The sequence below is a fragment of the Humulus lupulus genome, chromosome 7 (genome assembly GCF_963169125.1).
Source record: "Humulus lupulus chromosome 7, drHumLupu1.1, whole genome shotgun sequence".
Lineage (NCBI taxonomy): Eukaryota > Viridiplantae > Streptophyta > Magnoliopsida > Rosales > Cannabaceae > Humulus > Humulus lupulus.
In genome coordinates, this window is record NC_084799.1 from 60,444,084 (window position 1) to 60,470,506 (window position 26,423).

The 26,423-nt window shown below is 32.6% G+C and overlaps 1 protein-coding gene, 2 long non-coding RNA genes and 1 pseudogene across 3 annotated transcripts; all 4 read left to right on the forward strand.

Annotated features, from left to right (window-relative positions):
- The first annotated feature begins 1,832 nt into the window (after positions 1-1,832).
- On the forward strand, positions 1,833-11,794 carry LOC133789655 (uncharacterized). Its single transcript, XR_009873651.1, has 3 exons — positions 1,833-2,082; positions 10,767-10,917; positions 10,999-11,794. It is a non-coding gene; the product is annotated as an uncharacterized LOC133789655 (long non-coding RNA).
- LOC133789568 (translocon at the outer membrane of chloroplasts 64-like) lies at positions 4,212-9,581 on the forward strand (annotated as a pseudogene).
- A 3,139-nt stretch (positions 11,795-14,933) lies between the features above and the next one.
- LOC133789656 (uncharacterized) lies at positions 14,934-16,515 on the forward strand. Its single transcript, XR_009873652.1, has 2 exons — positions 14,934-15,138; positions 15,854-16,515. It is a non-coding gene; the product is annotated as an uncharacterized LOC133789656 (long non-coding RNA).
- A 3,908-nt stretch (positions 16,516-20,423) lies between these two features.
- Positions 20,424-20,921, forward strand: LOC133791758 (senescence associated gene 20-like). The gene has a single exon (XM_062229674.1). The coding sequence runs from the start codon at positions 20,424-20,426 to the stop codon at positions 20,919-20,921; it is 498 nt and encodes a 165-aa protein (XP_062085658.1).
- Positions 20,922-26,423: the final 5,502 nt, after the last annotated feature.

Here is a 26,423-nt window from a genome sequence, read left to right on the forward strand (position 1 = left end):
GAATAGATGGTGTTGCCACATTGCAAGTAGAGCATGCATGATAACCTTGGCCAGTCCATTCAGAAAGGCTACTCCTTGCTGGGTAATCGTTTATAGTCCACATCAAAGCTGCCCGAAAAGTGAAGAAACTACCGTCGAATGCATCTTGAGTCTGTACACCAGTCACCCATAATTCTTTTAACTCATCAATCAATGGTCTTAAGAAAACATCAAAATCTTTTCCTGGCGAATGAGGTCCCAGAATTAATAAGCTCAACATGAAATTAGTTTCTCTCATGCACAACCATGGTGGCAAGCTATATGTCGTCAACACAACCGGCCACATACTATAAGAAAGACTCATATTACCAAAGGGATTGAATCCATCTGCAGCCAATCCAAGCCGCACATTCCTGTGTTCCATTGCAAATGTTGGATTATTTCGGTCAAAGTACTTCCAAGCTTTCCCATCAGCAGGATGACGCAATACACCATCTTCTTTTATACGTTTCTCGTGATGCCATCTCATATGTTGAGCAATGTGCCTCGATGCATATTTTCGCATTAACCTAGGGGTTAAAGGAAAATAACGCATCACTTTATGAGGCACTTTCTTTCCCTTGGTGTTCTTGTCCACCCATCGATCCTCCCCACAAACAGGACATTTGTTTTTTCCAGCATGTTCTTTCCAAAACAGTGCGCAATCATGCTTGCAGACATGGATTGACTCGTAGCCCAATCCAAGTTTCCGCAACAACCTTTTGCTGCATAATGCGATTTTGGAAGCTTATTTGGGGTTGGAAATGCATCATGTAACAACTCCAGCATTCCATCAAATATTTTGTTGGGAATTTTGCCCAACACTTTTAAATGCATTAACTTCACTAGGAAATTCAATGATGTGTAATTTTGACACCCGGGGAATAATGGAGCCTTGATCTCAGCGAATAAATCGTTATAATGTTGCCCACCCCTGTAGTCTGTTGTAGGTATCTCTTGATCGCGCTCATTCTCTTCATATTCGTCATTGTCATTTTGCATAACATCATTGAGAACATCCATCATTTCATCTTCATCATTTTGATTTATCACTTTCCTCATTGGTATTATTTCATCCTCTCCATGCCAATGCCAATTGGTATATTTCCGTAGAAAATCATTTACAAAGAGATGATTTTCTAATACATCAATCATCTGAAATTCAACATTGACACACCTCCACTACACCAAACACCTATTACCATAACACAAGAAGATAAGACTATTTGAAAAGTATTATAGTAAGTATGGTTAAAAAGTGGTAAAGTCCAAAACCAAATGAAAAAAAAGGCGGCACCTTTAGGTACTCTCGCTAAATTGAAATAGCAAGCTTTTGGTCTGACTATAATATAGTCTCTCTACTTTTTCACCTGTAAAATAAAATAAAATAAAGAAGAAAGAAACTTTTCTCCCACCCGATCTTTCCTTTCTCCCTCTCTCTATATCCTCTCTCTATAGCAAGGTTCGGGTTTTCAAGGAAGGAGATACCAGATCTTCTTTCCCTGTTTTAATACATATTTTCTTTGCTATAAACCCTCGTATAAGGTCATTTCTTTTTCCACTGAACTGAAAATTTTATTTATTTATTTTTCTGGTTTGCTTATTATTATTATTTTTTTTTTTTGGTTGGAGTTTTGCTGTATGCGAGATCGATATTTGATTTTTTTTCTTTTATTTTATTTTTAATTTTTTTGGTTGGTTCCCTTCAGGTTCAAGAAACAAGAAGTGCATTTGTTTGTGAAGGCTAGGCGCTGGCTTTGGGAGATTTTTGGGACTTTGGGGTGGTTGAAAATGGACATTGGCTCTTTGTTTGGGTGAATCAGGGTTCGATTTCTTTTGGGTTTTTCTTTTTGGGTAGGAGGGTTTGGTTGAGATGGGAAGTGCTGGTGAGACCAGTAACAAGGGCATTGACCCGTCGGTAGGCGGGTTGGTTTGGGTCCGCCGTAGAAACGGGTCATGGTGGCCTAGTAGGATAATGGGTCTCGATGAGTTGTCTAAGAGTTGCTTAGTTTCGCCGAGATCGGGTACCCCTGTAAAGCTTCTGGGTCGCGAGGACGCAAGCGTGTAAGTGTTCTCATCTTTTTTTTTACTTGGGTTCGTTTTCTCTCATTTATTTTTGGATGAGAGCTTAGTTTTGATTGTTTATTGACTTGCTTCATTGATATAAACTTATATTCGGCTCATTTGATAATATGCTATTGTGAAATTAAAAATGTCATTGTTTGTGTGTTTAAGAGATTTGTATATATATGTCACTACAAGAAATCTGATCTTTACCTACCAATATTTTACCTACCAATATATATTGGTAGGGAAAGTAATGTTTTGCCTACCAATATTTATTGGTACATAATATTAGTAGGTAAATGCTAGTCCATTATATTATATTTCTGAACAGAGCTTTACCTACCAATAATATCAGTAGGTAATGATCTTTACCTACGTATATTATGGAGGGAAATTTTTTAACCATTCCCGCTCAATTTTCCCCCCGTTTTTTATTTTCATTATATTATTTTATTATTATAAATACTTATTTGGAACCTTATGTGGAGTAAATAAGCTGATATTTACCTACCAATTTCTTACCTACATATATATATTGGTAGGTAAAAATATATTTTGCCCACTAATATTTATTGGTAGAGAATATTGGTAAGTAATTATTTGTCATTAGTATATTAATTTAGAAATATTATTTCCTACCAATATTACCTATTAATATGGAGACTTTGCCTACATTTATTTTTGAGGGAAAAATTTTACAATTCCCGCTCAATTTTTCCTCCCATTTTTGCTTACTTTTTATTTTATATTTTTATAAATGCTTATGTGTAAGCTGATGTGTTATAATATTGATGATGTGTTAAATTTGTTGTAATATGTGTCTGCCATTTGGCCTATTAGATATTAGTTTTATTCAATTAAATAAATAAGAAAATTTTAAAATAGAAAAAAATCTGAAACATCATTTCTCTCTCCCTCTTTTCCTCTATCTTCCCCGAAGCCTCATTCTCTCTCTCACTGTGTTGCCTCTGCCAGGCCCGAACAGCCATCGTCCCATCCCCGGAGCCGTACATGCGCCAGGCCAATCGAACCGCCGGCCCTCGAAACGTCGACCCCCGCGAGCTCACCACCATACGCGCTGCCCAGGGCTGTCAACCAACGGTCTGAAGCCGTCCGCCTCTTGCATTTTCCGGTGAGATTCCAACTACCCGAGCCTCTTGTTTGACGATCTGTGATTAGTTAGGTAGTAATACATGTTTTCTAATTTTATTTTGGCCTATGGGTTTGTAATGTTTTATCTTAAATGGTTCTCTTTCTCACTTTGTTTTCTCTCACAAAGAGAGGATCCTATGCTATTAGTCCGATAAATTTACGGCAAGGCTACGACGGTGACGGGGGAGAGGCGTGGGTCTTGGCTCATGGTCTTCCTCGTCTCAGATGCGAGCTCAATGGTGGGGATGGGGATCGACGTGATGAGAAGAAAATGTTTTGACTTTTTGTAGACCAATTTACACTATTTTCTCAGGTTACAAAAGGTTTTTTATAATTTCGTTATGGAGATCTTATTATATAATAGTTCTCTGTGTTTGCATTTGGACATTAACTGATACTAGGTGAGTTAGTATTCTCCTGGGGTAAGGTCTCATGACCGGATTTGTTTTCTATAACTTTCTTAGTATGAAATAGAACTTAGTTGCACTATACTAGCAACATTATAAAGTAAACTTTAGTCCAAATCTCAAAGTATCTATGCTTTATTATATTTAGTTATACACTTGTATGTTTATTCTTTTACTCAGCAAATTAGAAGCAAATTCTTATAATTCTTTGTTGGTTATATTTTGTTATGATGCTTTCCCCCTTGTCATTGACACGGTAACTAAAATGTCCTAATTTGTTTTTTTTAGTATATTTAGAAATAACTTTTCTTTATTTGATTTCTTGAAGCTTAATACACTCACTCACTCCACTGGGCTGTGAAAAATTATATATTTGAAGTAATATGTTCTGGTATCTGTTTTCTGTTTGCTGAAGAATAGTTCTTGTGTGGTTTGTTTTGTTTCTTTGTATATGGACATTCACATTATGCTATGTTTTGGAAAAGCAGTAGTTCATAATAGCAACTTCAATTTCTTTTAGGTTTTTTGGTCAAAATATGTAAGAGATGTTTGATAATGATGATGATAATGGATTATGTAGAAGTGGAAAGAGAGATGATTTACTTTACATTCAGGCAAAACTGGAGTAAACTGAATTGTGTTAGAACCCAGATAATAAAATCTTAAATGTATTAATGCTGAGAATGATAGAGAAAAATTATTACAGTGTGAGAAAGTTGAATGGGATTCCAAGAAAGATTAAATTTAATGATATGACATGGTTTTAACTTTCTTGGTATTTAAAATTTTTATTGGGGATATTTAAAAGGATAGTTCTTGTTAGCTGTGCATTATCTTCTGCTCAATTGTTTTTGCAAATGTTTGTGAGTGTATATTGAGTTAAATATATAAAGGTTATGTTTTTGTGTGGGAATATTTGTTATGCTTCTGAGTGAAGATTTCTTCATTTACAATTGATAGATTTGACATCGATGGACAAGTGACTGGGTTTGGTCATCCAGACTGGGCGAGGACGCATGAAGCAGCTTCTAGAACATGCCTTGTGGTTTCTACTCTTGTTGAAGGAGGAGCCACTTGCATTGGTAAAACTGTGGTAGATGAATTAGCCTATGGGTATGTATTTTATGCTTAATATGAGGAAGCATTTGAACTTTTTTTTTTTTGCCCTCTTATTGACTGAATGCAACATTTCTTACTGTTGTTCCAGCATTGATTTAAACTATTAGCATACCTGTTTGTGCACAATTGAGGAAAGAAATATGATTTTTTGTTCAAAGAGATCATGTATAATCTAGTTTGTGCTTCTTTACATTTTTTTATTTATTTACTAATTCTCATATTCAAGCCAAAAGTTGAACAATGCTTTCTTATATTGGCAGTATAAGTGGGGAGAATAAGCATTATGGTGCCCCCACAAATCCCGCTGTGCCTGAAAGAGTACCAGGTGGATCTTCTAGTGGAGCTTCTGTGCTGTAGCTGCTAAACTTGTTGATTTTTCTTTTGGTGAGTTTTTTTTATCCTTCTTCTTTTACATAATCTTACTGCAGCTAATTAATTTATCCCAGTGGTCTGCCTCAGCTTGGTAAATTTTGTTAAGTTTCGAATTTGTATATATATAATAACAATATTGGAATTATTAAAGTTGCTCTCTGGGTTTTTTGACTAAAGTCCTCAATTAATATAAGTTGATTATTCTTGTATTAATTGTATATAACTAGTGTCTAAAAAATTGTATTTCTTACTAATACTAATATGATGGTCCAGGTATTGATACTATTGGGGATGTCAGAGTACCTGCTGGATTTTGTGGTGTTTTAGGATTCCGACCCTCCCATGGAGCTGTTTCTCAGATGGGAATTGTACCTGTCTCATCGAGACTTGATACTGTGGTATGTATTATACATGATTTGTTTTTTCAAATACATACACAATGTTTCCATAAAAAAAGATTATCCAATGGCTTATAATACTGCAAGTGCATCAATTTGAACCCTGTGATGTGTTGCATGTCTTAGTTTCTGCTCTCTGATACTCTTGAGATCATTATCATAGCAATAACTGCCTTTTTTTTTGTGCTCTTTCTTTATGTTGATTAAAAATGTTTACTCTGTTATATTAATTTTTCATTGATTTTAGTCTTTAAATATGCTATTAGTCATCGATTATGTTCACCATGTAAAATCTTCTCTGCAGGATGGTTTGCCAAGGATCATACTATTCTTCGACGTGTTGGGCATGTGTTGTTGCAACTTCCTTATGCGCCTCCACGCAATCCTAGACAAGTAATTATAGCTGATGATTGCTTTCAACTAGGAAAGATTCCCGCTGAAAGGATTGTTCAAGTTGTTATTAAATCCACGGAGAAGATTTTTGGAAGTAGGTTCTTTTTCTTTGTGTATTAGCATCATTATGACATTGATTTCTTTTGGGTGCCATATTTTCACCATTATCATAGTACCATAATCAGCACTTTCATTGTTGTTACTATTTTTACTACTAATATTATTTTATTTCCATTCACATTGATTCCCTTAATATCATGATTTTCATTTTTATTTTCAACACCTTTCTAAAAATATATTTTATCTGGAAGTGTTAACTTAAAAGATTTTCTCTGTACAATCACAAAGGCCTATAACTCCGTATTTTTTACAATTGTTACTTGTACTTCCCTTGCAAATAAGACAAAAAATGAGCTTACTCCATTGTGGATATTTTCCTAATGTTTCTTTTTAATCTGCTCCAGGACAAATATTAAAGCATGAAAATCTTGGAGACTATTTAAGTTCGAAAGTACCAAGCTTGAAAGTTTTCGAAAGCAAGCAAATAAATGGGCAATCAAAAACTTCATCACTTGGGTCCCTTGCAACTGTCATGCAGATTTTTCAAAGGTGAGGTTCTTTCTTTAAAGAGGAAAAAGGAAGGAAACTTATTATCCGACTTTGTTGCGGTCGGGAACAACACAATGGTTGGTTTAATTAAATCTCTTCTAATTTCACGGTTCATTATGTTGTTACTGATTTTCATTTAGGCCTCCAATTTGCTTTACCTAAGGCAAAGCTTGTGGTTCGAATGGGTTAGACTACTAGGGGCTGGATGGCAATAATTCGAGTCTGCTACAAACTTACGAGTCTTTTTGAACAACCTGGCTTTTGTTAGGCTATGTTCTCGACCGCATCTTGTAATTGGAACTGAAAAGTAGGACTTGACACGTAAATGCAGACAAATAAAAGTGCTGAAATTAGTAATGCTAAGAAATTAGATAGAGATTTATCTTTAAGCTTGATTTAAAAATTTATATGCAAGAATATATTAAACATAATTGTAAACAGAAAATAAAGTTAAATAAAGAAGACTTGTAATATAAAACGACAGAAATGTATATATGGTAATGGTACTAATTTAAATTGACACAAAATTTTAGAAATTTAGTGTTTATTATTTATTTAGTGTTAGTTAATGCGTTTTTAATACAATGTAACAATAGTAGACATTCTTGGATTTTTTTAGTAACTTTTATTTGTTGGATTGTCTAACAAGCATATTCTAAGTAACTAGTAAGAATATTTTGAATGTCTTGGAATGAGTGAAGGAGTATGGCTTGTGAGAAACTGGTTGTGTTTAGTAATAAGGCTCCTAAATGAGTGTAGAAAAAGATGAATGGGATGAGAAAAGCTCAGAAAATATTAAGAACTAGAAAGCTTCTAGGTTTCAGAGGAATAAAGGAATCTGATTGATAGATAGAAGAGTTTAAATTGATGGTGATATAATGGATAATTTTATATGCAACTTTGTAGAACAAGGAAGGATGGTCTTAGGTTTAAAGAGGGCAGAGGTAAGGGTAATAGCTTCAGGTTGTTCGAGGAATAGAGGAATGGAAAAAGAGTATTAGATCAAAGGCAGAGAAATAAAACAACCTCAGATCTTAGTAAAATGAGATTGCTGGAGAATAATCAAATGAGTGATCTGCAATTCTTATATCTTGGTTTGGGTCCTATTCCTATATAAAGGTAAATAAAAACTTGGAGTCCAATTTAGAAGCTACGTAGATAGGTAGGGAATGTACTTGAAGTGAAAAGCCTTTGTGAAAGATGGTGGAACCATATTAAACCTGCCTTTTTGCTCTTGAGTGCTTTCTGAATTTCATGTCTGCAGCATGTGAAATTGGGTCACCCGATAACAGCTTCATGCGCAAGTTCTCTTCTTTTCTTGACAAATGTTTTACGTGCTTTTGACTGATGGCAATCTTGTTTAGCAATCTTATTTCTTAGTTGTCCTCTTGGCAGACCCTGCTTTCTCTTTCTTAAAGTTTCTCTTAATTAGTCTTAATAAAACATGGTTTAGTTTTTATTTTTTGTTTTTGTATTATAGGGAGAAGAAAGGAAAACTATTTTATTAATAATGGATCTTACAATTGAAGGAGAACAGCTAAGGCAATATGGCTAAAACATAAACGGTTTAATTTTTATTCTAGAACACGGTTGCTTGCCAATATTTGGTTCTTTGGTCTGCTTTGTTAATGTTGACTACTTGCCCCTGTTGTTACTTTATTCCATTTTTTCTGTTTATACCCACTTGGCAATCCTACTATTGATTATTTTTTAACATTGTTGTTTAATGAATGGAAGGTATACATTTTGCTTTTGTCTTTATATTATATTCAATTTCAAGCTTGATGTTTATACTGTTTTATGAAATGAAATCATTATAAATATTTATTTCTTGTTATTTGTTTTTTAAGTTTGATCTTATTTGAACAATGATCAATCAAATTTTGCTTTGCACACCCTTATACAGACACGAGTTTAGAAATAATCACGAGGAGTGGATCAACTTGGCGAAGCCTGTTTTGGATCCTGCTATCTCATCAATTTTTCAGGAAACGCCTGATACAACTGGTATTGATGTTGAAAATTGTAAAGCAATTAGGAGCGAGATGCGTTTAGCTCTCAACGCTTTATTGAAGGTAATAGTTCTTTATTGAAGAATTTTGAAATTTATTTATTTTCATTCAACTTGCAGCAAAGAAACATTTGTCTTTTTGCTACATTGTACTTATTGAACTTATAATTCATGAGATACTTTTATTCATATATAAAGGTCACCGAATAACCTTAGTATATTGCTTCCAGTTTGGTGGTTTCTGCCACATTGTGTCTTTCCATATGATCATGTCAGAACAGGGCTTGCCACCTTTTACATGAATTAACAGGGCAACTGCTAATGCTTCCAATGCTTATTCTTAATTGCTCTGGCCTGGTCATATTTACTGTGAGATCTTTCTGTTTGGTTACATTCGCTTTTAATAAGACGGGTCCATAGTATGGCAGAAACCTGTATGAACGCAGTCAGTTTTCTTTAGTATTTTGTTTTATCATCTTTGAATTGAACCATCTATATAATCTAATGATAGTGTATATGAAAATTACTTGCGTATACTTTGAAGTCCTTGATTATTCAAGGAGGAATTATTTTTCCCATTCTTTAAGAATGACTCGTTACTATTGTTTCTGTAGTGTTAATAGTCAGAGTCTAATAGTTTATGATGTCTGTATACCAGTTTTTTTTTGTTAAAAGTTGATGTGGGATTGTCAAGAGTGGATTGAGATTTTTTATTTAGCACGTGGTTCTGTTTTCGTCAGTACTTTCTTAATTTGTCTATATTTTTGTACATATTAGAATCATGCTAACTTTGGTACTTGACATCTGTTTAGGACGAAGGAATTCTTGTGATACCAACTATTGCTGATCCTCCTCCAAAAGTAGGCGGGAAGGAGATCCTATCTGAGCAGTTCCAGAGCCGTGCATTTAGTCTACTAAGCATTGCTAGCATATCAGGCTGTAGATGACCTCTTTGTTGAAATTTCTATCTTTCTTTGACTATGATACCCAATCAGTTGTTGTGTTTATTTCATTTTGGTAGGGGTAACCTTAAAATGATAACTTTATGACTTATTTTAGTATTAAACATTATAAAGAATTTTAGCATTAAATATTTTATTATTGAATGGTTTTTTTCTAGTTTATTTCTAATATAGAACATTTACAAATAACTGTTAGTATCTTTTACCTACACATAACCATTAAATTTGAACAAAATATAAATTGTGTAACAAACCAATAAAATAATGCCATGTGGGCTAATAAAATGATACCACGTAGGATGCCACATATGATGCCACACAGAATGCCACGTAGGATGCAACGTAGGATGCCACATATGATGCCACATCATCAGACATGTAAAACTACAAAAACCATGTCAGCATACACGTAGGATGCCATGTCATCAATACACGTCATCTGATGACTCATCAATTGATTTATAACTTAGTGGGGTCCACCGATTCTTTTACCTACCAGTGTTAATAAGTGTAGGTAAAAACTCTTTCCCCACTAACTTTTACCTACCAATCTCTACCAATTCAATATTGGTAGGTAAACCATATTACCCACCATTAGGCTAGTTTTACCTACACTTACAATTGGTAGGTAAAGACCCCATTTTCTTGTAGTGTGTGATATGTACCAGTTTTTACTTGTTCATTCTCTTGGACTGTTCCAAGTTCCACTCAAGTCACTTGCCTTAGTCTTTGTTTTACTGTGGTTATGTTGCTTTTCAGCACAAGTTAAAAGAACATAATTAATTTATAAACTTGCTTCCAAAGACGGTTGCGAAGCCTTTACAGAATGCTTTCATTCTCGTTGCTTTTCCTCTCGTTGGGGTAAAATTTGAATTTTGACTAAAATTATTTATAGTTGAACTTATAACATGCTTGTATTGGCATTATTTTATTGACCGTTGACACAATTTTTGTGTTGGTCTTGCATAATTATATAACTTGTAACATTTATATCAACTGGGATTTTCATTTGATTGTTGTCTTTACAGAATCCATTGCAATGTTGTTATAAATTGAAATTTAATCGGTGGCAATATGCTATACCATCTGGGGTTTTCTCACAGCAGAATGCCAACTGATTTTGAGATAACCTGTCTTTGTAGAAACAGTTGTATTTTTAAGTGAAAAACACTACGTATGTTTATATATGAGTTTGATTGTTTTCCTAGTTCGTAAGAATATAAGATTATAGTAGCGATATACTCAACTTTGGATGTAGGTCTCTGCAGCACTTGATGCTCTTATTGACATTAGTGGTGGAAAAGTTAACATCCATGTATTAATGGCTCTAGCAGCATTTGCTTCAGTATTTATGGGGAATGCCTTAGAAGGAGGGTTACTTCTTTCCATGTTTAATTTGGCTCATATAGGTAAGCCATGCACAATCACGTTTAAGAATAGCTTATTGTTTTGGAAAAAAAATTGATTATAGAACACTGGGATGACTGCAGCTGAAGAGTACTTCACCAGCTGTTCAATGATTGATGTTAAAGAGTTGAAGGAAAATCATCCCGAATCTGCTCTTGTGCTGGATATGAATGAAGATAGACTTCCTAACACAACCGATTTGGCATACAAAAGGGTTCTTGTACATAATATAGAAGTGGGATCCTGTGTTTTGGTTGGAGCTGGTGAGGTATGTGATGCTAATTTTATTCATTTCAGTTTTGTTTGTTGGAATAGTAAGCTAGAATGTTCAAATTCTGAGGTGAAAGGAGTATAATATAGAATTGATTGTTGTTTTCTTAGGATTTATATTCTCTGAACCTAGTGAAAGTCTAGTTGTTGATCAATTAACTTTAAATGCATGTTATGTTCTAAAACTTTTCACATTAATGTGAGTTCTTGACTTGCACTACTCTGTCTCTTAACACTAAAAAATCTATCCATGTGCCTGGACTATCATGTGGATGGCTTTTTGCTGCTTGAATGATGGTCTGAAAATAATTTCAAGGCTGAAAATGTTGCCAATGTGATGGACTATCAAATGAATGGGTTTATCTATCTTTAAGAATTATGGTGTGAAAACATTAATCCTCTGTTGTAATAGATGTCAAGTGGTTACTCATCAATATTGTGATTTTTGGATGATGTTATTGAAAAAGAAAGAAAAATACACAAACACACATACGTATATAAATATATATATATACATATTTGTAGCTTTCTGAATTCATTTAGCGATGATCTAGCTCTGTCTATGTTCTTTTCATTTCACTTAATTTAATCATTTCTTTTAGTTTGCCATTGTAAGTTACAAGGGTTTTTTTTTAACTCACCATGTTAATTAGTAGATAACAGGGATCTTATATGGAAACTGTGATTAACTGATACTTGGAATGAAAGCAACTTAATAGAAGCTGTTATTGTGATTAGTCTGTGCTGTAGACTGTGAAGCTTTTCAAGGCAATGCAACCATTACTATCGAACACTTGACGGGTGAAGTCAAACCTTTAGAGATTAAAGTTGAAGACAGGATTCCTGGTGGAGCAAGAAATTTGGATGGTAGGATAATTGTGAAGGTATGTTTATGGACTTTCTCATAGATATATAACACAATGAAGGGAGAATTGGTGTCAATGTTTATGTGTGTGTTTTCCTCTGGTAATTGGATTTGTAAATCATAGCTTAAACCGATTGATTTTCATTATACAATGTCTTATTCTATAATCTTTAGTGAAATTTACTGATTTGCCAATACCTCATGAAAATGAATGGAAGCATGATGTTTGATAGGAATATAGGAGGATTTGGCAATTTTATTAAATTTATAAAGATTATGGTGCCAGGAGTCTGTTTGTTTATGATGAAGGTGCTTGGGTGCTGAAAGAAATGAGATGGTGATATTTAAAAAAAAAATCCTTTTGTTGTTTTTTAATTTGTTAAAATCGTTTCTACAAAAACATGGAAAGAGTCAACACTCAGCAAGATAGTACAATTGACTAAAGAAGCATGCTTGAATAAACCAAAGCTTCAAAGGTGGCTTGACCAATTTGGTGAGCAATACAGCAAGGTTGTCGTAGTCTTGTCTGTAGCTATTGCTCTCATTGGTCCATTTCTCTTCAAGTGGCCATTCTTTGGAACATCAGGTAGTATTTAGTTTATACAGTGCCCTCATTAACTCTAATACTATTTATTACATTCTCTTGACGTGCCCCATTATGGGATTTTAAATTTTATGAAACACCTACTCTTACCTTAAAATGGTCCTTTTTTATTTGTTGGTTTCAATCAGAGCTTAGCTTTAACTTTTTTTTTTTTAAAAAAAATTGTAACATCTCTAATTTTCAGTACTTTCAAAAAATTGCTTCTTGTTGTTCATATATAATACATATTACATGCATATATATACTGTAAAGAAATGTTGAGTTGGTCTTCCAAATAGAAGGTGTCAAGATAAAAAATATTCAAATACTTGATCTGTTACATGTATATTCTTTCTTTTCTTGTTTTTTACTGGTTGACTTTCGAGTTAACTTGTGAATTCCTATTCATGCAGCTCTCTTTTTTCCTTCCTAATTTGCACTGTCAGGGAAATTTTCATCTTCTGTTTTTTAATGGTTGACTTTCGAGTTAACTTGTGAATTCCTATTCATGCAGCTCTTTTTTTTCCTTCCTAATTTGCATTGTCGGGGAAACTAGCATTCAAAGCAATTGAACCAATTTATGGACATCAGGCTGGAAACAATAACTCAAATTTGACTACCTACTGTATCCCGAACTATGAGAAAGAAGCTCTTGCAGTCGCAGCTGCCATGTTGAAGGGTACTACTCATCCTATCGGAAGGTAGCGTCACTGGACCATAGAATTTACTTTTCACAGTAGCTTTTTGGTCTGTAATCTTTAAATTATTTACTCATATTGGTTGTATCACTACTGCCTTATCATTTATTATCTCAATTTTCTGATCCATGCTCTGTGGGGTTGCATTGGTTGAGAGAAATGAATAAACAAGATCTCCATAATACGCGATCTCAATAAGAATCCATAGAGAATTTTCATCTTCTGTGGCTGAAAGTGAATTAGGCTTATTGAGGCAAAGGCATACAGTCTCCGGTCTGAGGTATTTTCTAATTCAGAGCTCAATAACTTTATTTTTATTCTTTTTTCTTGAATAAATATATAGTATAAGATATGAATGGTTTTTGCTCAAACATTTTGGATCCTTTTCTTTCAATTAGGGAAGGGTTCTCCAGACTGGATAATTCTGTTTGTGCTCAAGCAAGCAGCAGTCTTTCTGATACATCTAACGAGGATAATATTTCAAATCGAAATGGAGAACCTCAAGAAAATAACTTATATGCATCAACGATTTGGAATTGTATGTGTATGTCTCTTCGACACTTCTTGGATTTTGGTTCTTTTACATATGATGTTTATGTTGCTAATCTTTTTTTCCTATATAGGAGTGGGAAATCATCAATGACATGAGGATTGACATGGATAGACTACAACAGAGGATGAATAACTTGCAAAGAATGATGGAAACTTGCATGGACATGCAACTTGAGTTGCAGCGCTCAATAAGGCAAGAAGTCTCAGCTGCCCTGAATAGGCCAGCTTGTTCACAAGGTACACCAACAAATTTAGATCCAGTTTTACTTATAATTAATTTGGAAATAAGATTTTTTTCCATTAAGATTGACATATAATTTGAAAGGACCATAATCATATAAATCGTTCGCAGCTGCTCCATCAGAGTTGTGTGAGGGTGAGGGTGGTTTGGCCGAGGATGACACCAAGTGGGATCATGTTAGAAAAGGAATGTGATGTATATGTTCTAATACCAATATTGACTCTTTACTGTACAGGTTGGTAGAGATCTCATACTTTTTTTTTTTGATAATTATATAGCTTGTTCTAATCAAAGGCTATAATGGATTTAATTTTTAGTACCTGGAAATGATTGTCTTTGAAGATACATATATTTTGATGATGTCTTTTAGTTTTCTATTTGTATTTTCCAGAGTTTGTCTAGATATGTTGTTTAAATTATTTTCTATTTTTTTCTTTCTTATTTTGTTTCTAGTACTAAGATGTGATTAGTTTCCTCTGCTTATAAGGTTTTTCTAATGTTGTTCTGCATTTGTTTGGACCCAAGCATGTGCTTTGTAGTAGGTTAGCTTAAATAGGCTTCATCTGCTTTTATGATTTTTTTTTTAAAGAAATCTTCAATGTCAGTGATATGTGCAATTAGAGTTGTTTTGTTTAAACATGATATTAGACTTGTTTTACTGTTCTTGCAGGTCTTACTGTTCATTCTATCCAATAGGGTAGCTGGATGCCTAATTGTCGAACCAATAGAGAAGGCATTCAAAGTCATATCAAATTCAGCAGACAATGATGTTATTAACACAAAAGAACAAAGAACCAAACCAGCCATCCTCCAATTTGGGGATATTAGTTTTCAGAGGGAGACAGTGAAAAGATCTCATTCTGCTAGTAATACTAACTTGTTGGATGGAGACCTTGGTAGTGCAGTTGTTTGCGAGGAGGTAGCAGTGCCGGCTGTCTGTGGCATTAGAGCAATTTTGGTGTCTCCTGTCAACAGAAGAAAATGAATAGCCACTCAGTTGCTGGATGAAGTGAGGTAATTCTCTTATGTTTAAGATATTCACTTTGGCAAGTGATGACCAATATATGATTTTTTGTAATTTTTATTTGTAAGAGTACCAAATCTTTGTTTGAGAGAGAGAGAGCAATAAAGAGAGAAACTTTACTTTTGATGTTCTTCAACTTGTGTCATTTTGATGTTCTGAAGTTTGCACTTACATTATCTTGTGTATAGTTTTCCTTGTATTGAATTTCTTCTGCTAGAGCAACCTAATGAGCAGCAGTTTCTAAATGCTAATACAGTACTTGTCTAAGAGTTTTTAGCTGTTGAAATGCAGTTATCACCCAATACCAGTTGTGTTCTCTGAGGCAAAGGGATCATGTATATGGGATCCTGAAGGAAATGGTATCTAGACTTTCTCTCAGCTTATTCTGCAGTCAATCAGGTAGAAAATGTTGGCAAATGGTATATATTTGTTCCTTGATGACTGAATTTGTTTCTATCTGAGCCACTGCTGCAGCTTTTTATCTATTCATATTTCAATGTTCTTTCTTTTTTTCTTTTCAATGATTTTCCATTTTCCAACTTGCTTATTACTGTGACGATTGCTCTTTTTTCTCTATCTCAAGGAATTGCAAATTCATAGAAGATGTAAGGCAGGAAATTTACTGATATTCATTAACAATTGGTATTTTGAACTCCTACACAAGTACTTTTTAATGAACATGCATTATTTATTTCTCATTTTCAGTGTTGCTGCCTCTTCAATGTCTGCACTAAAGCAGCCAACCGTTCGAGTTCAGGCTATCATTGCTAAAGGTGTACCGAGTTAGATGCTAAGCAATTGATTGTGGCTATCATTGCATTATTTTCTTATGATCGAGTTGTGGCTATCATTGCATTATTTGCTTCTGAAAATTTGAGAAACTTCATGTTGCAGAAACTATTAGTACTAAAGAATTATGTCAACATGTAATAAGAAGAATCACTATAACATATCTGTTGTGTATGTCTCACAATGTGGTTATCTAGGCTATCAAAAAGTGGTTAAAACAGCTAGTGACCATAACTGTTTTAACAAGATTCCTCAAGTTCACTTACTTTGGTTCAGCTGCAGAGTTAGTTAAGTTGATTTTTTAGTTTTGTTTTCGGGTTGGTTCTTTTGTATTTTGGTGCACGTATATAAGTGAACCTTGCATCATTATTTATGTACACAGATTTAGAGAGCACTAAGAGAAAAAGAAGAGAGAAAGAGAGAGTTCAGTGAGTTGTAGAGGTTGGAGTTAAAGAGAGAGCATTATTTATGTACACTGTTGTTGATGATAGTGTTGAATGTTTTAAACTAATTTGTGGATTTTTAATACAATGTTGAATGTTCTTACTTTTTGTTATTTGAAAATCAAGTTCGTTTGATGATGCTAGTATATATTAGAAAGTTGATTTTAATTATATAAAAAAAATTAAAATATAATAGAATAAATTAGTGATATATAAATAAAATATATAATGAGAATTTAAACATATCTAAATATAACAATAATACGAAAATTGAGTTATAGTATTTATTACAATAACACTTTTTATGCAAAGAATTATGTTATGCAAGCTTCATTATATAACACAAATAATGTGTTATACTAAAGTGTAGTATAACACAAAAAATGTGTTATACTAAAGTGTAGTATAACACAAAAAAAATGTTATATGATCGACTATAAATAACATAATTAAACACTTATCTATATATTAAAATAACACAGAAATTGTGTTATCGTTGACAGTACAATAACACATCTGTATAACACTGATAAAGTGTTATGTAAAGTACCCTGACCTACGATAACATAGTCGGTCTTAACACATCAGAAAGTGTTATCGTATGTTTTGATAACACATTTTCGGTGTTATTAAAAGCATTTTTTCTTGTAGTGCTCCTACACGGACATTTCACCAATCCCCTTGAGTCAACACACTGCCGGGCTCTCTGGAGAAAATCCATCACACCAACCTCATACTCATCGGATAATCGATCTGTCAAATTAATCCAGCTCTTGTCGATCGACATTGTATGAATGTAGCACGGCATGGAACACTAATCATCAAACTTACAATCAAGTTGTGTGTATGTCCTAATTCAGAGAGAGGCAAATTTAAGAGTCTTCAATGACTCACTCTCTCTGAACGGGTCTAAGGCTTCTTGTGATGAACACTAAAAAAATAAAAATTTATCACTAGGTGATAATAACACACTATCATATCTTTGGTAATAATTTCTTATTACCAAAGAAAAAAACAAATAAAATTAAATATTGTTTTTATAATGTCTTATGCTCTTTGAAGTTAATTATGTTGTTTTATGATATCTAACTCTAATATATTTGAGTGTAAATATTATTAAAATTATTTAAATTTGACCTATGTTTTTCTAACTTCAAATATTAATTTTAATTTTAATAATGATTAAGATTATGTTTAAAATTGGTTTTCTAATAATATATTTGTTAATTTTATTTAATTAGAACTAACAAGTTTTATTTTTTTACATACAGTATTTATTAAATTACATATTTTACTTATGCTTTATTGAATAGTTTTATTAATTTACACAAAATTTCTAAGATTTGTTTAAAAGTTATTTAATTACTTTAGGATTTAATTATTACTTAAAAAATATATTATTTTACTTATCAATTCACTATTTATTAAATTAGAAATTTTATTGAGTACTTCTACTAATATTCACAATATCTCTAAATTTTACAATTCTATAAAAAATTCGGCAGCATAACGACTATATTTTCATCTATCCCAAAATTTAAAATCCTGCAAATAACACATAAAAAATATCCAGACCCAGAACAGTGCAAAATATCGTAATTTCACTAAAAAATAACAACACCAAAAACAAAAACAAAGTATTAATATTCATCAACACTAAGATTAAAAAAATTAACAACAACAACAAATACCAATTTTATCAAAATAAAAAAAACCAATCTATTAATCTAACTTTATTAACCCAATCTCTATAGTAATGTAACACTCAAATTAATTATCTCAAACTAAAAAATTAACTCTCAAATATTATATTTTCATTTATAATTATACAACACATTTTCATACATATTAATTAAACTCAAATCTGATTTTTTAATTAAATTATTTAAATAACAAATATATTTTTATATATATATACATATACACAATAACAAAAATGGTGAAAAAAAAACCAAAAAAAAAAAATCGAAATCTTACCAATAGGAGCCGGGTCAATCTTGGAATGGTTTTGTAGACACCAAATCAACCAAAAACACTTCATAAAAACAAAAAAATACACATAAATCTCGGATACAAAATAACACAATAACAAAAAAAAATTCAAAGAAAAACACAAATATACCTTCAAATCTTGGAATGAAACTCAAAATCCAACCATAGGAGAGCCGAAATTGGGGATATATTGGTTTTATAGTGGGAGGTTTTTGAGAGAGAAAACGGAAAAAAAAAAAAAAAAGGGTTTGGGGGTTTTCGGGTTTCAGAGAAAATGGTCTCTGCTCAGAGAAGAAGACAGTATATATAGGACCTATACCGAGAACATGTTCTCGGTATAGCAACTAAAATAAAAAAAATATCGCGTACTCTTGGCGCAGTTCTAAAATGATTTTCTCGGTATAGGGTTCTTGGTAAAATCCCTCTTTTTTGTAGTGATATAAGGTAGGGGGAGTTGCAGTTTGATTTAGCTTTTTTTTTTCTTTTTCTTTTGTAATTGTTTTGATTTCTTTTTGTCACATGTATATATATACTGGGTGAAAGTTGTGCATTGCACGTTTGCTTAATTTTATTTAAAAAATAATATATTAATTTATTTTTATTATATATTTTTTAATTATTATATAAATTTTAAATAAAATAATCTCATACATTATAAATGAATGACATAAAACATATTTTAAAAAAATCAACTAAAACATTATCTATAGTTTTAAAAAAAAAGTCGTTAAACATAGAATTTGTTAGATACACACTTTTTATATATAAAGATATGATGCATTTTTAGTTTTAATTTAAAATTTTAAAACCAAACAAAAAGTTATATATAAATATATATTATTTAATTAATGGGTAGAATAATTAATATAAGTAATTTCTCATTTAAAAAAAACTATATGGCAAAATAAGAAAATGTGTATATTTATGTTTTATTTCACTATTACATGTTTATTTGGATAAATAAAATATGTCAAATGAAAAAATAGATAGTAATAAAACCAAGAAAAGAATAAATTTAAGCACACAAATATTTTTTGTTATAGTTTTGAAAACATAATTGATAGAGTAATTTAAATATTTTAATATGAAAATTGAAACAAAATATGTGATGATAAATTATTATGACGCTAATTTATTACTTTTTATTTTTTTTAAATTTATTTACACCTTATTTAAAGATAACTTTATTACTTTTTAGTTTTTTTTTTAAATTATTTACCTTATTTAGATCATATCATTTTAAAATTAATTGTGTTAGAAAATAATAAAAAATTATTAAATGTGACGGATAACAATAATCACCGTTAAACTTACGCTTATAATATATGAAAATATATCCTTTTTGTATATATATGCCAAAATTTTCGAAATAAAGCAAACAATATAATAGATTATCGTATATAGCTATCAATAAATCTTAAACCAAATGGCACAGCAGGTTTTGTAATATATGCATACCAGCAGTGTGAACTCAAACTGAGTAGTACACTGCTTAGTTTTGTCTTGGTTGTCTGCCCAAAAGTCATAATATTCCTTATTACAAAATCGTTGTGTATTGTATAATAATAAATTTATATAGTTCACGGTGTTATCCCATACAGCTTATAACCATTTATGTCCATGTCTATTACCTTTTTTTATTAGATATATTAATGATCAACATATTTTGCATTTCTTAAGGGTTGTTTTGTTAATCAAGAAAGCAACCATTGAAAGATAGACCAAAAAAAGTCTTTATCGCTCAGAAGTCTCTGGAATATTTATTTTTAAAAAATTTAACATATTCAAATCCTAACATTATTGCCATTATTTGCTTAACAGATATATCTTACATACCGTCCCCAAATACTTACAAAATAAAAAACAATCGGAGCCGCTAATTAATTAATAGATTTAAACGACGACGTTGACGATTTGATCTCTCTATCTCACAAATACTTACTATATATTTAGTTATAGTTAAGCTTCTCTTCTGATCAGTTTTCCCATGCATGCACACTAGAGTTTGGGCTAAAAAGATGATCAGAACCCAAAACGGGGTCGTATCATCAATGCCCGAAAAAGTAACACTAGCGGAGTTTCTGTCGTCGGAGCAAGAGCCGGCGGAAGGTAACAGAAAAGCCGTCAAGGCATTCTACGAGGCCTTGGCGAGTAACGACACGGCTGCGGTTTCGCGCGCAGTGGCTGCCGACCTCGAGTGGTCGTTCCACGGGCCGCCTTATTGCCAACACTTGATGAGGTTGCTCACTGGAGAGTCGCGGCGTGTGGAGTTCAAATTCAAGCCGAGGAGCGTGACCGGCATTGGCGACCGCGTGGTCGTGGAGGGGTGGGAGGGGCAGGGATCGAAGGTCTACTGGGCGCATGTGTGGTCACTCGAGGAGGGGATTATGACTCAGCTTCGTGAGTATTTCGACACGTGGCTTACTGTGATTGTTAGGGTTTTGAATGGTGGTGGTGGTGGTGGTGGTTACGGGATTATTCGTCTGTGGCAGAGTGAGCCTAAGGAAAGGCTCAACAGGTCCTTGCCAGATGTTGTTTTGCCTATTTGAAAATAACCAGCTTAGAAAGGCGACGTATTGTGATATATAATTTAACGCGAAAAGGTTACATTGTTATACATGTTATTATATCTCTTCTGTATGAATAAAGAATTTTTTTTGTTTTGTTTTAATAGTTTTAAGTTTTTCGTTTAACTTTTATATTTAAAAGAATATTTTTATATTTAATTATAAATTAGAAACATGACTTAAACTTAAATAAATTAATATATAATATTGTTTTTTGATATTTTACAATAATAATTATTTAAAAATAATAAAATCATATATTTAATAATTTAAATAAAATTTAATATTATAATAAATATATAATTTTTTGTTGTCAGTACCAAATACAAAAACTAGAACATAAACTTATACAGAAATCAATAAATAATTTAATTAAAAAATGATATTTTTAAGATATTTTATAATAATTTATTAAATAATTAAATCATATTTATTTAAAAATAATAAATACATACATATCATTTTTTTATCTTATAAATTTGTGTGATAATTTATTTTTTATCAAGTGATTGGAGCTCTTTTTCTTCATCAAATTCACCAAAGGACATTGTGAGATACATTAAAAACTAAAAATAATTAATGCATGTACATTACTGTCTACATTATGACTTTTTGTATTCTTATTTTATTTCTATTATTAATTTCTTTTTAAATATTATTATATTTTATATATATATATGTCATGTAGTCATGTAAATATATATATATATGTCAACGTTGCGTTTAGATGTCATACATGTAGAGATTATTGATATAAATATTTATATATACTATAGAACTATAAATCATTCTATTATATATATATATATTTAAAAAAAACAGTGAACCGATTTTTATTAAAATTATAGACAATGTTTACAAATTTAAAACTAAGCATTCCACATTATTTCCACCTAGTATATATATACATATATATATATATATTTATGCAATTCCATGAATTATTATTCACTTAATATTATGTCATATCTCGTGATGATCACGTGGGTAGGTTGTGTATATATATGTACATGCATACTGTTCGAAGTTTTTACACTATTACAAAAACATGCTTTTATGACACATTTTTTTAGGGCACTCACCTAAATGCGAGCCCTAAAAACATCTCCTGGACTTTTAGGACACTCATTGAGAGTCCTTAAAGAATTTCTTTTTAGGGCTCGCGTACTGATGCGTGTCCTAAAAGTTTGAATTTATTTTTTTAAACAAAAGTTCTTGGACATTTTAAGACACTCATTAAGAGTCCTTAAAAAATATCTTTGAGGGTTCGCATACTGATGTGAGTCCTAAAAGACTATGATGAAATTTGAGTGAGTGAAGACTTTTAAGGACATACTTTGAGTGCCCTAAATTAACAAATTAAAGTTTTATTAATAACTAAATTAAAAAAAATCTTATCTCCCACTCAGCCCCCTCATCTTTCTCTCTCCTCTCTCTCGGATTCTCTCCCACACCCGAAGTCTCCTTCCATCTCTCTCGCTTGATACTTTGCAGAGCCCAGCCGCCACATTCCCCCCCGCCACCAGCAACCTTCCCCAGCCAGGGAGCTTCAGAGGCAACCAAAGCTTTAAACCCCGTGAGCCCAAACCCTCATGCGCCACCTAAGACGGACAACGGCGCCTGCGATTTTGGGTTTACCCAAAGTTATTGACGAGATTCTGACCACCTTGGGTCGTTGTGAGTCGAGCAACCACCACCATCGTACTCAACACTTTCATACGAGCAAAACCCAACCAACGATCGGGTTAGAAGTCGCCAGATTTCATTTTTGGTGTTCATCAGAATCTATGGAGTTCGAAACTTTTTGCCTCCAATCGGGCAACCACGTTCCGTTCCACGAAAAACCACCACCACCACGATGTTCCCCGAGCCTTAGGCTTCGAAAGCCAATCACTGTTTTCTTGAACCACCGGTGTAGGGTAGTGGCGTTGCCGCTATCGCCGGAGCTCCGGCAGGAGCTTTGGCTACCAATTCAATTTTTTAAAATTAAAAATAAAACTTTTTAGGACTCGTAATGCAAATCCAAAAAATATTCTTTTAGGGCTTGCATCGCGAATTCTAAAAAACCTCAATTTTTAAGGCTCGCAAATAGAGGACTCGCGCTCCGCGAGTCCTTAAAAGCCTTTTTTGTAGTAGTGTTATTTGAATTGAAAAACAAATGGGATTAGTTCCACATTATTTTTGAGTGGTTTTATTTTACTTTCTTGGCCTATATAAAGGATTCATGGTCTTGTAGTTTAATATAGAAAAAAAAATCCTTGCTTAAGGTATATAATTATATTTAGTTTATGGTTTTAGTTAAAAGTTGTATATTCTTAGTGCGGTTGAGTTCGGGCATATTTGGTTCGACAAAGTAATTGAGTTAATTGTCATTCTCCGTTGTATCCTGGGAGACAGACGTCAAAACATCTTGGAGGTGGCGAATCTGTTTTAAGAAAACTGTGTGCTACACAAGCCTCGAATTTTATTTTGTTGTTATTATTGTTCATTATAATTATTGTCTAGATTAATTATAATTTCTATTTATATTATAGTTATTTATATTGTGTTATTTATAATTATAATATTTAGGTATCTTCAATTTAGTAGATATAAATATTGTTTTTATCATATTGCGTTTATTCAAGTATTATATCTAATTACGTTATATTTTTCCCACAATCTTAAAACAGATTCATGTTTAAATATAATATTTGAATGTTAGATATATTTTATATTATTATAATTTTTAATATATTTATTAGTGATATTTCTATATCTATATATTGAAAGATATTGTTATTGCGAAAAGTTCGTTTGAACTTAAATCTCACTAGAGAAGTTCCGGGAACTTAATATTTTCAAAGAAACTAGACTTGCTAAGGCATGGGCTATATCCTCCTAGTATTCTTTGGAAATTATCTAGTAGAGATATTTGTATTTGGGGCTGGATAAATACCCAAAAAGAAAGAAGATAAGACCATTTATGAGTTATGGAAATGAACAAAATCTTCCTTCAAATACTTAAGAGTGTGGGGGTGTATTGCCAAAGTGGTTGTACCTTTACCAAAAATGGTAAAAATAGGTCCAAAGATTGCATTTTCATTGGTTATGTACATAATAGTAGCGCGTATCAGTTTCTGGAGCATGAGTCTAAAACATCTGACATACACAAAAACACAATAATGGAGTCCAGAAATGCATCGTTCTTTTAACACATATTTCCATGTAGATCAAAAGAGGATTCAAGTTTGTTAAAATGACCACATGAGACTATTGCTGAAAATAGTCAGGATCAAAATCAAGAGTGTGAGGATGAACCTAGACGTAGCAAAAGAATTAGAACATAACAGTCTTTTGGTCCAAATTTTCTGACCTATTTGCTAGAAGGTGAACCTCAAAGCTTTGATGAAGCTGTGAATTACACTAAAAGGCTCTTTATGGAAAGAAGCTATTAATAGTGAGGTTGAATCCATACTTCAAAATCACACCTGAGAGTTGGTAGATCTTCCTCCAGGATGTAAGCCTTTAGGGGCCAAATGGATTTTCAAGAGGAAAATGAAAGCTGATGGTTCAATTGATAAGTATAAGGCACGACTTGTAATTAAACGTTATAAGAAATGTGAAGGCCTTGATTACTTTGACACTTATTCTCCTGTGAAGAGAATAAATTCCATTAGGATGATACTTGATATTGTTGCGTTGCGCAATCTTGAAGTAGATCAACTGGATGTGAAAACTGCTTTTCTAAATGGGGATTTAAATGAAAAAATTTATATGGAACAACCTGAGGGTTTTTCCTCCCCAGGACAAGAAAGGAAAGTTTGTAAATTGGTGAAATCTTTATATGGTTAAAAGCAAGCACCAAAACAATGGCATGAGAAATTTGGCCAAACAATGTTGGCAAAAGGCTTCAAAATCAATGAATGCGATAAATGTATTTATGTTAAAGATGTCTATACGTAGATGACATGCTCATTGTTGGAAGTAGTGATAAGATGATCAAATCTATCAAGAGTATGTTGAACTCAAAATTTGGCATGGAAAGATATGGGTCTAGCAGATGTCATTTTGGCGATTCAAATGTCAAGGACATCTGATAAGATCATTCTAAGTCAATCACATCATGTGGACAAAATTCTTGAGAAATTCAATAAAGAAGATTCTGGTGTATCTAGAACCCCTATAGATTCGAGTCTACATTTGTTCAAGAACAAAGGGGAGAGTGTCTCTCATGTAGAGTGCTCTAGAATTATTGGAAGTCTAATGTACTTAATGAGTTGTACAAGACCTAATATATCCTATGCAGTTAGTAAACTAAGTAGATACACGAGTAATCCAGGGTCTGACCACTGGAAAGGAATAACAAGAGTACTTAGGTACTTGCGATTTACTCGTAGCTATGGGCTGCACTATACTATAAATATCCAACAGTACTTGAAGGGTATTATGATGCTAATTGGATATCTGATATGAAAGACTCAAAGTCTATGAGTGGATATGTGTTTACACTCGGTGGTGCAGCTGTATCATGGAAATCTTCTAAACAAACGGCAATAGCTAGATCCACGATGGAATCTGAGTTTATTGCCTTAGACAAGTGTGGCGAAGAAGCTAAATGACTTCATCAATTTTTAGAAGATATTCCAAAATGGCATAAACCAGTACTATTTATTGGCATACATTGTGATAGTCAATCTGCAATTGGTAGGGTACATAATAATTTGTATAATGGTAAGTCTAGACATATACGTCGTAGACACAATACCATTAGACAACTATTGTCAACTAGAGTTATCTCTATTGATTATGTGAAGTCAAAGGATAATATTGCGGATCCGCTAAGCAAAGGGTTAAATAGAGAGTTGATTGAAAATTCATCAAAGGGAATTGGACTAAAGCCCATGAATAAAAAATCAATGCAGTAGACACCCAACCTAGTTGATTTGAGATCCCAAGATCTATGTTCAAAGGGACATCTAAAATTGTAAAGACTATGTTGGATCACTGTGGGGGTTATCCTCATTGCCATTCTTATGATGAAACAGTGATAACCGTAATGAAAATGTTAAGTTATGCTTTTAATGATTTCTTATGCGTCGAAATGTCGAGCAAAGTAAAACGAGTTACTCTTAATTAAGAAAATCACCTATGTGTGAGAAAAGATGGGCCGCTTCTATAGGAATTAAATATGGCTCAATTCTTGGAATATCTATTGCAGAACCATGGAAATGTTCATGGCCAAAAAAGAACATAATATTGAGAGCCAAAATATGCCACGAAGATTCATGTGTGTGGTATATCATCGTTTACACGAATGAAAAAAAAATTCAAAGACATTACGCTACTGATTAGCTAGTAAAGTAAATATACTTACACAAGGGAAGGTTCAAAGGACACTACAACAAAAAAATTCATTTGTGTTAGTTTCTAACTGCCACAATTGAGTTTTTGCGTCAGTTTTATATGTGACGCAGAATCTCGTAACGCAAACCAGGCGGACAT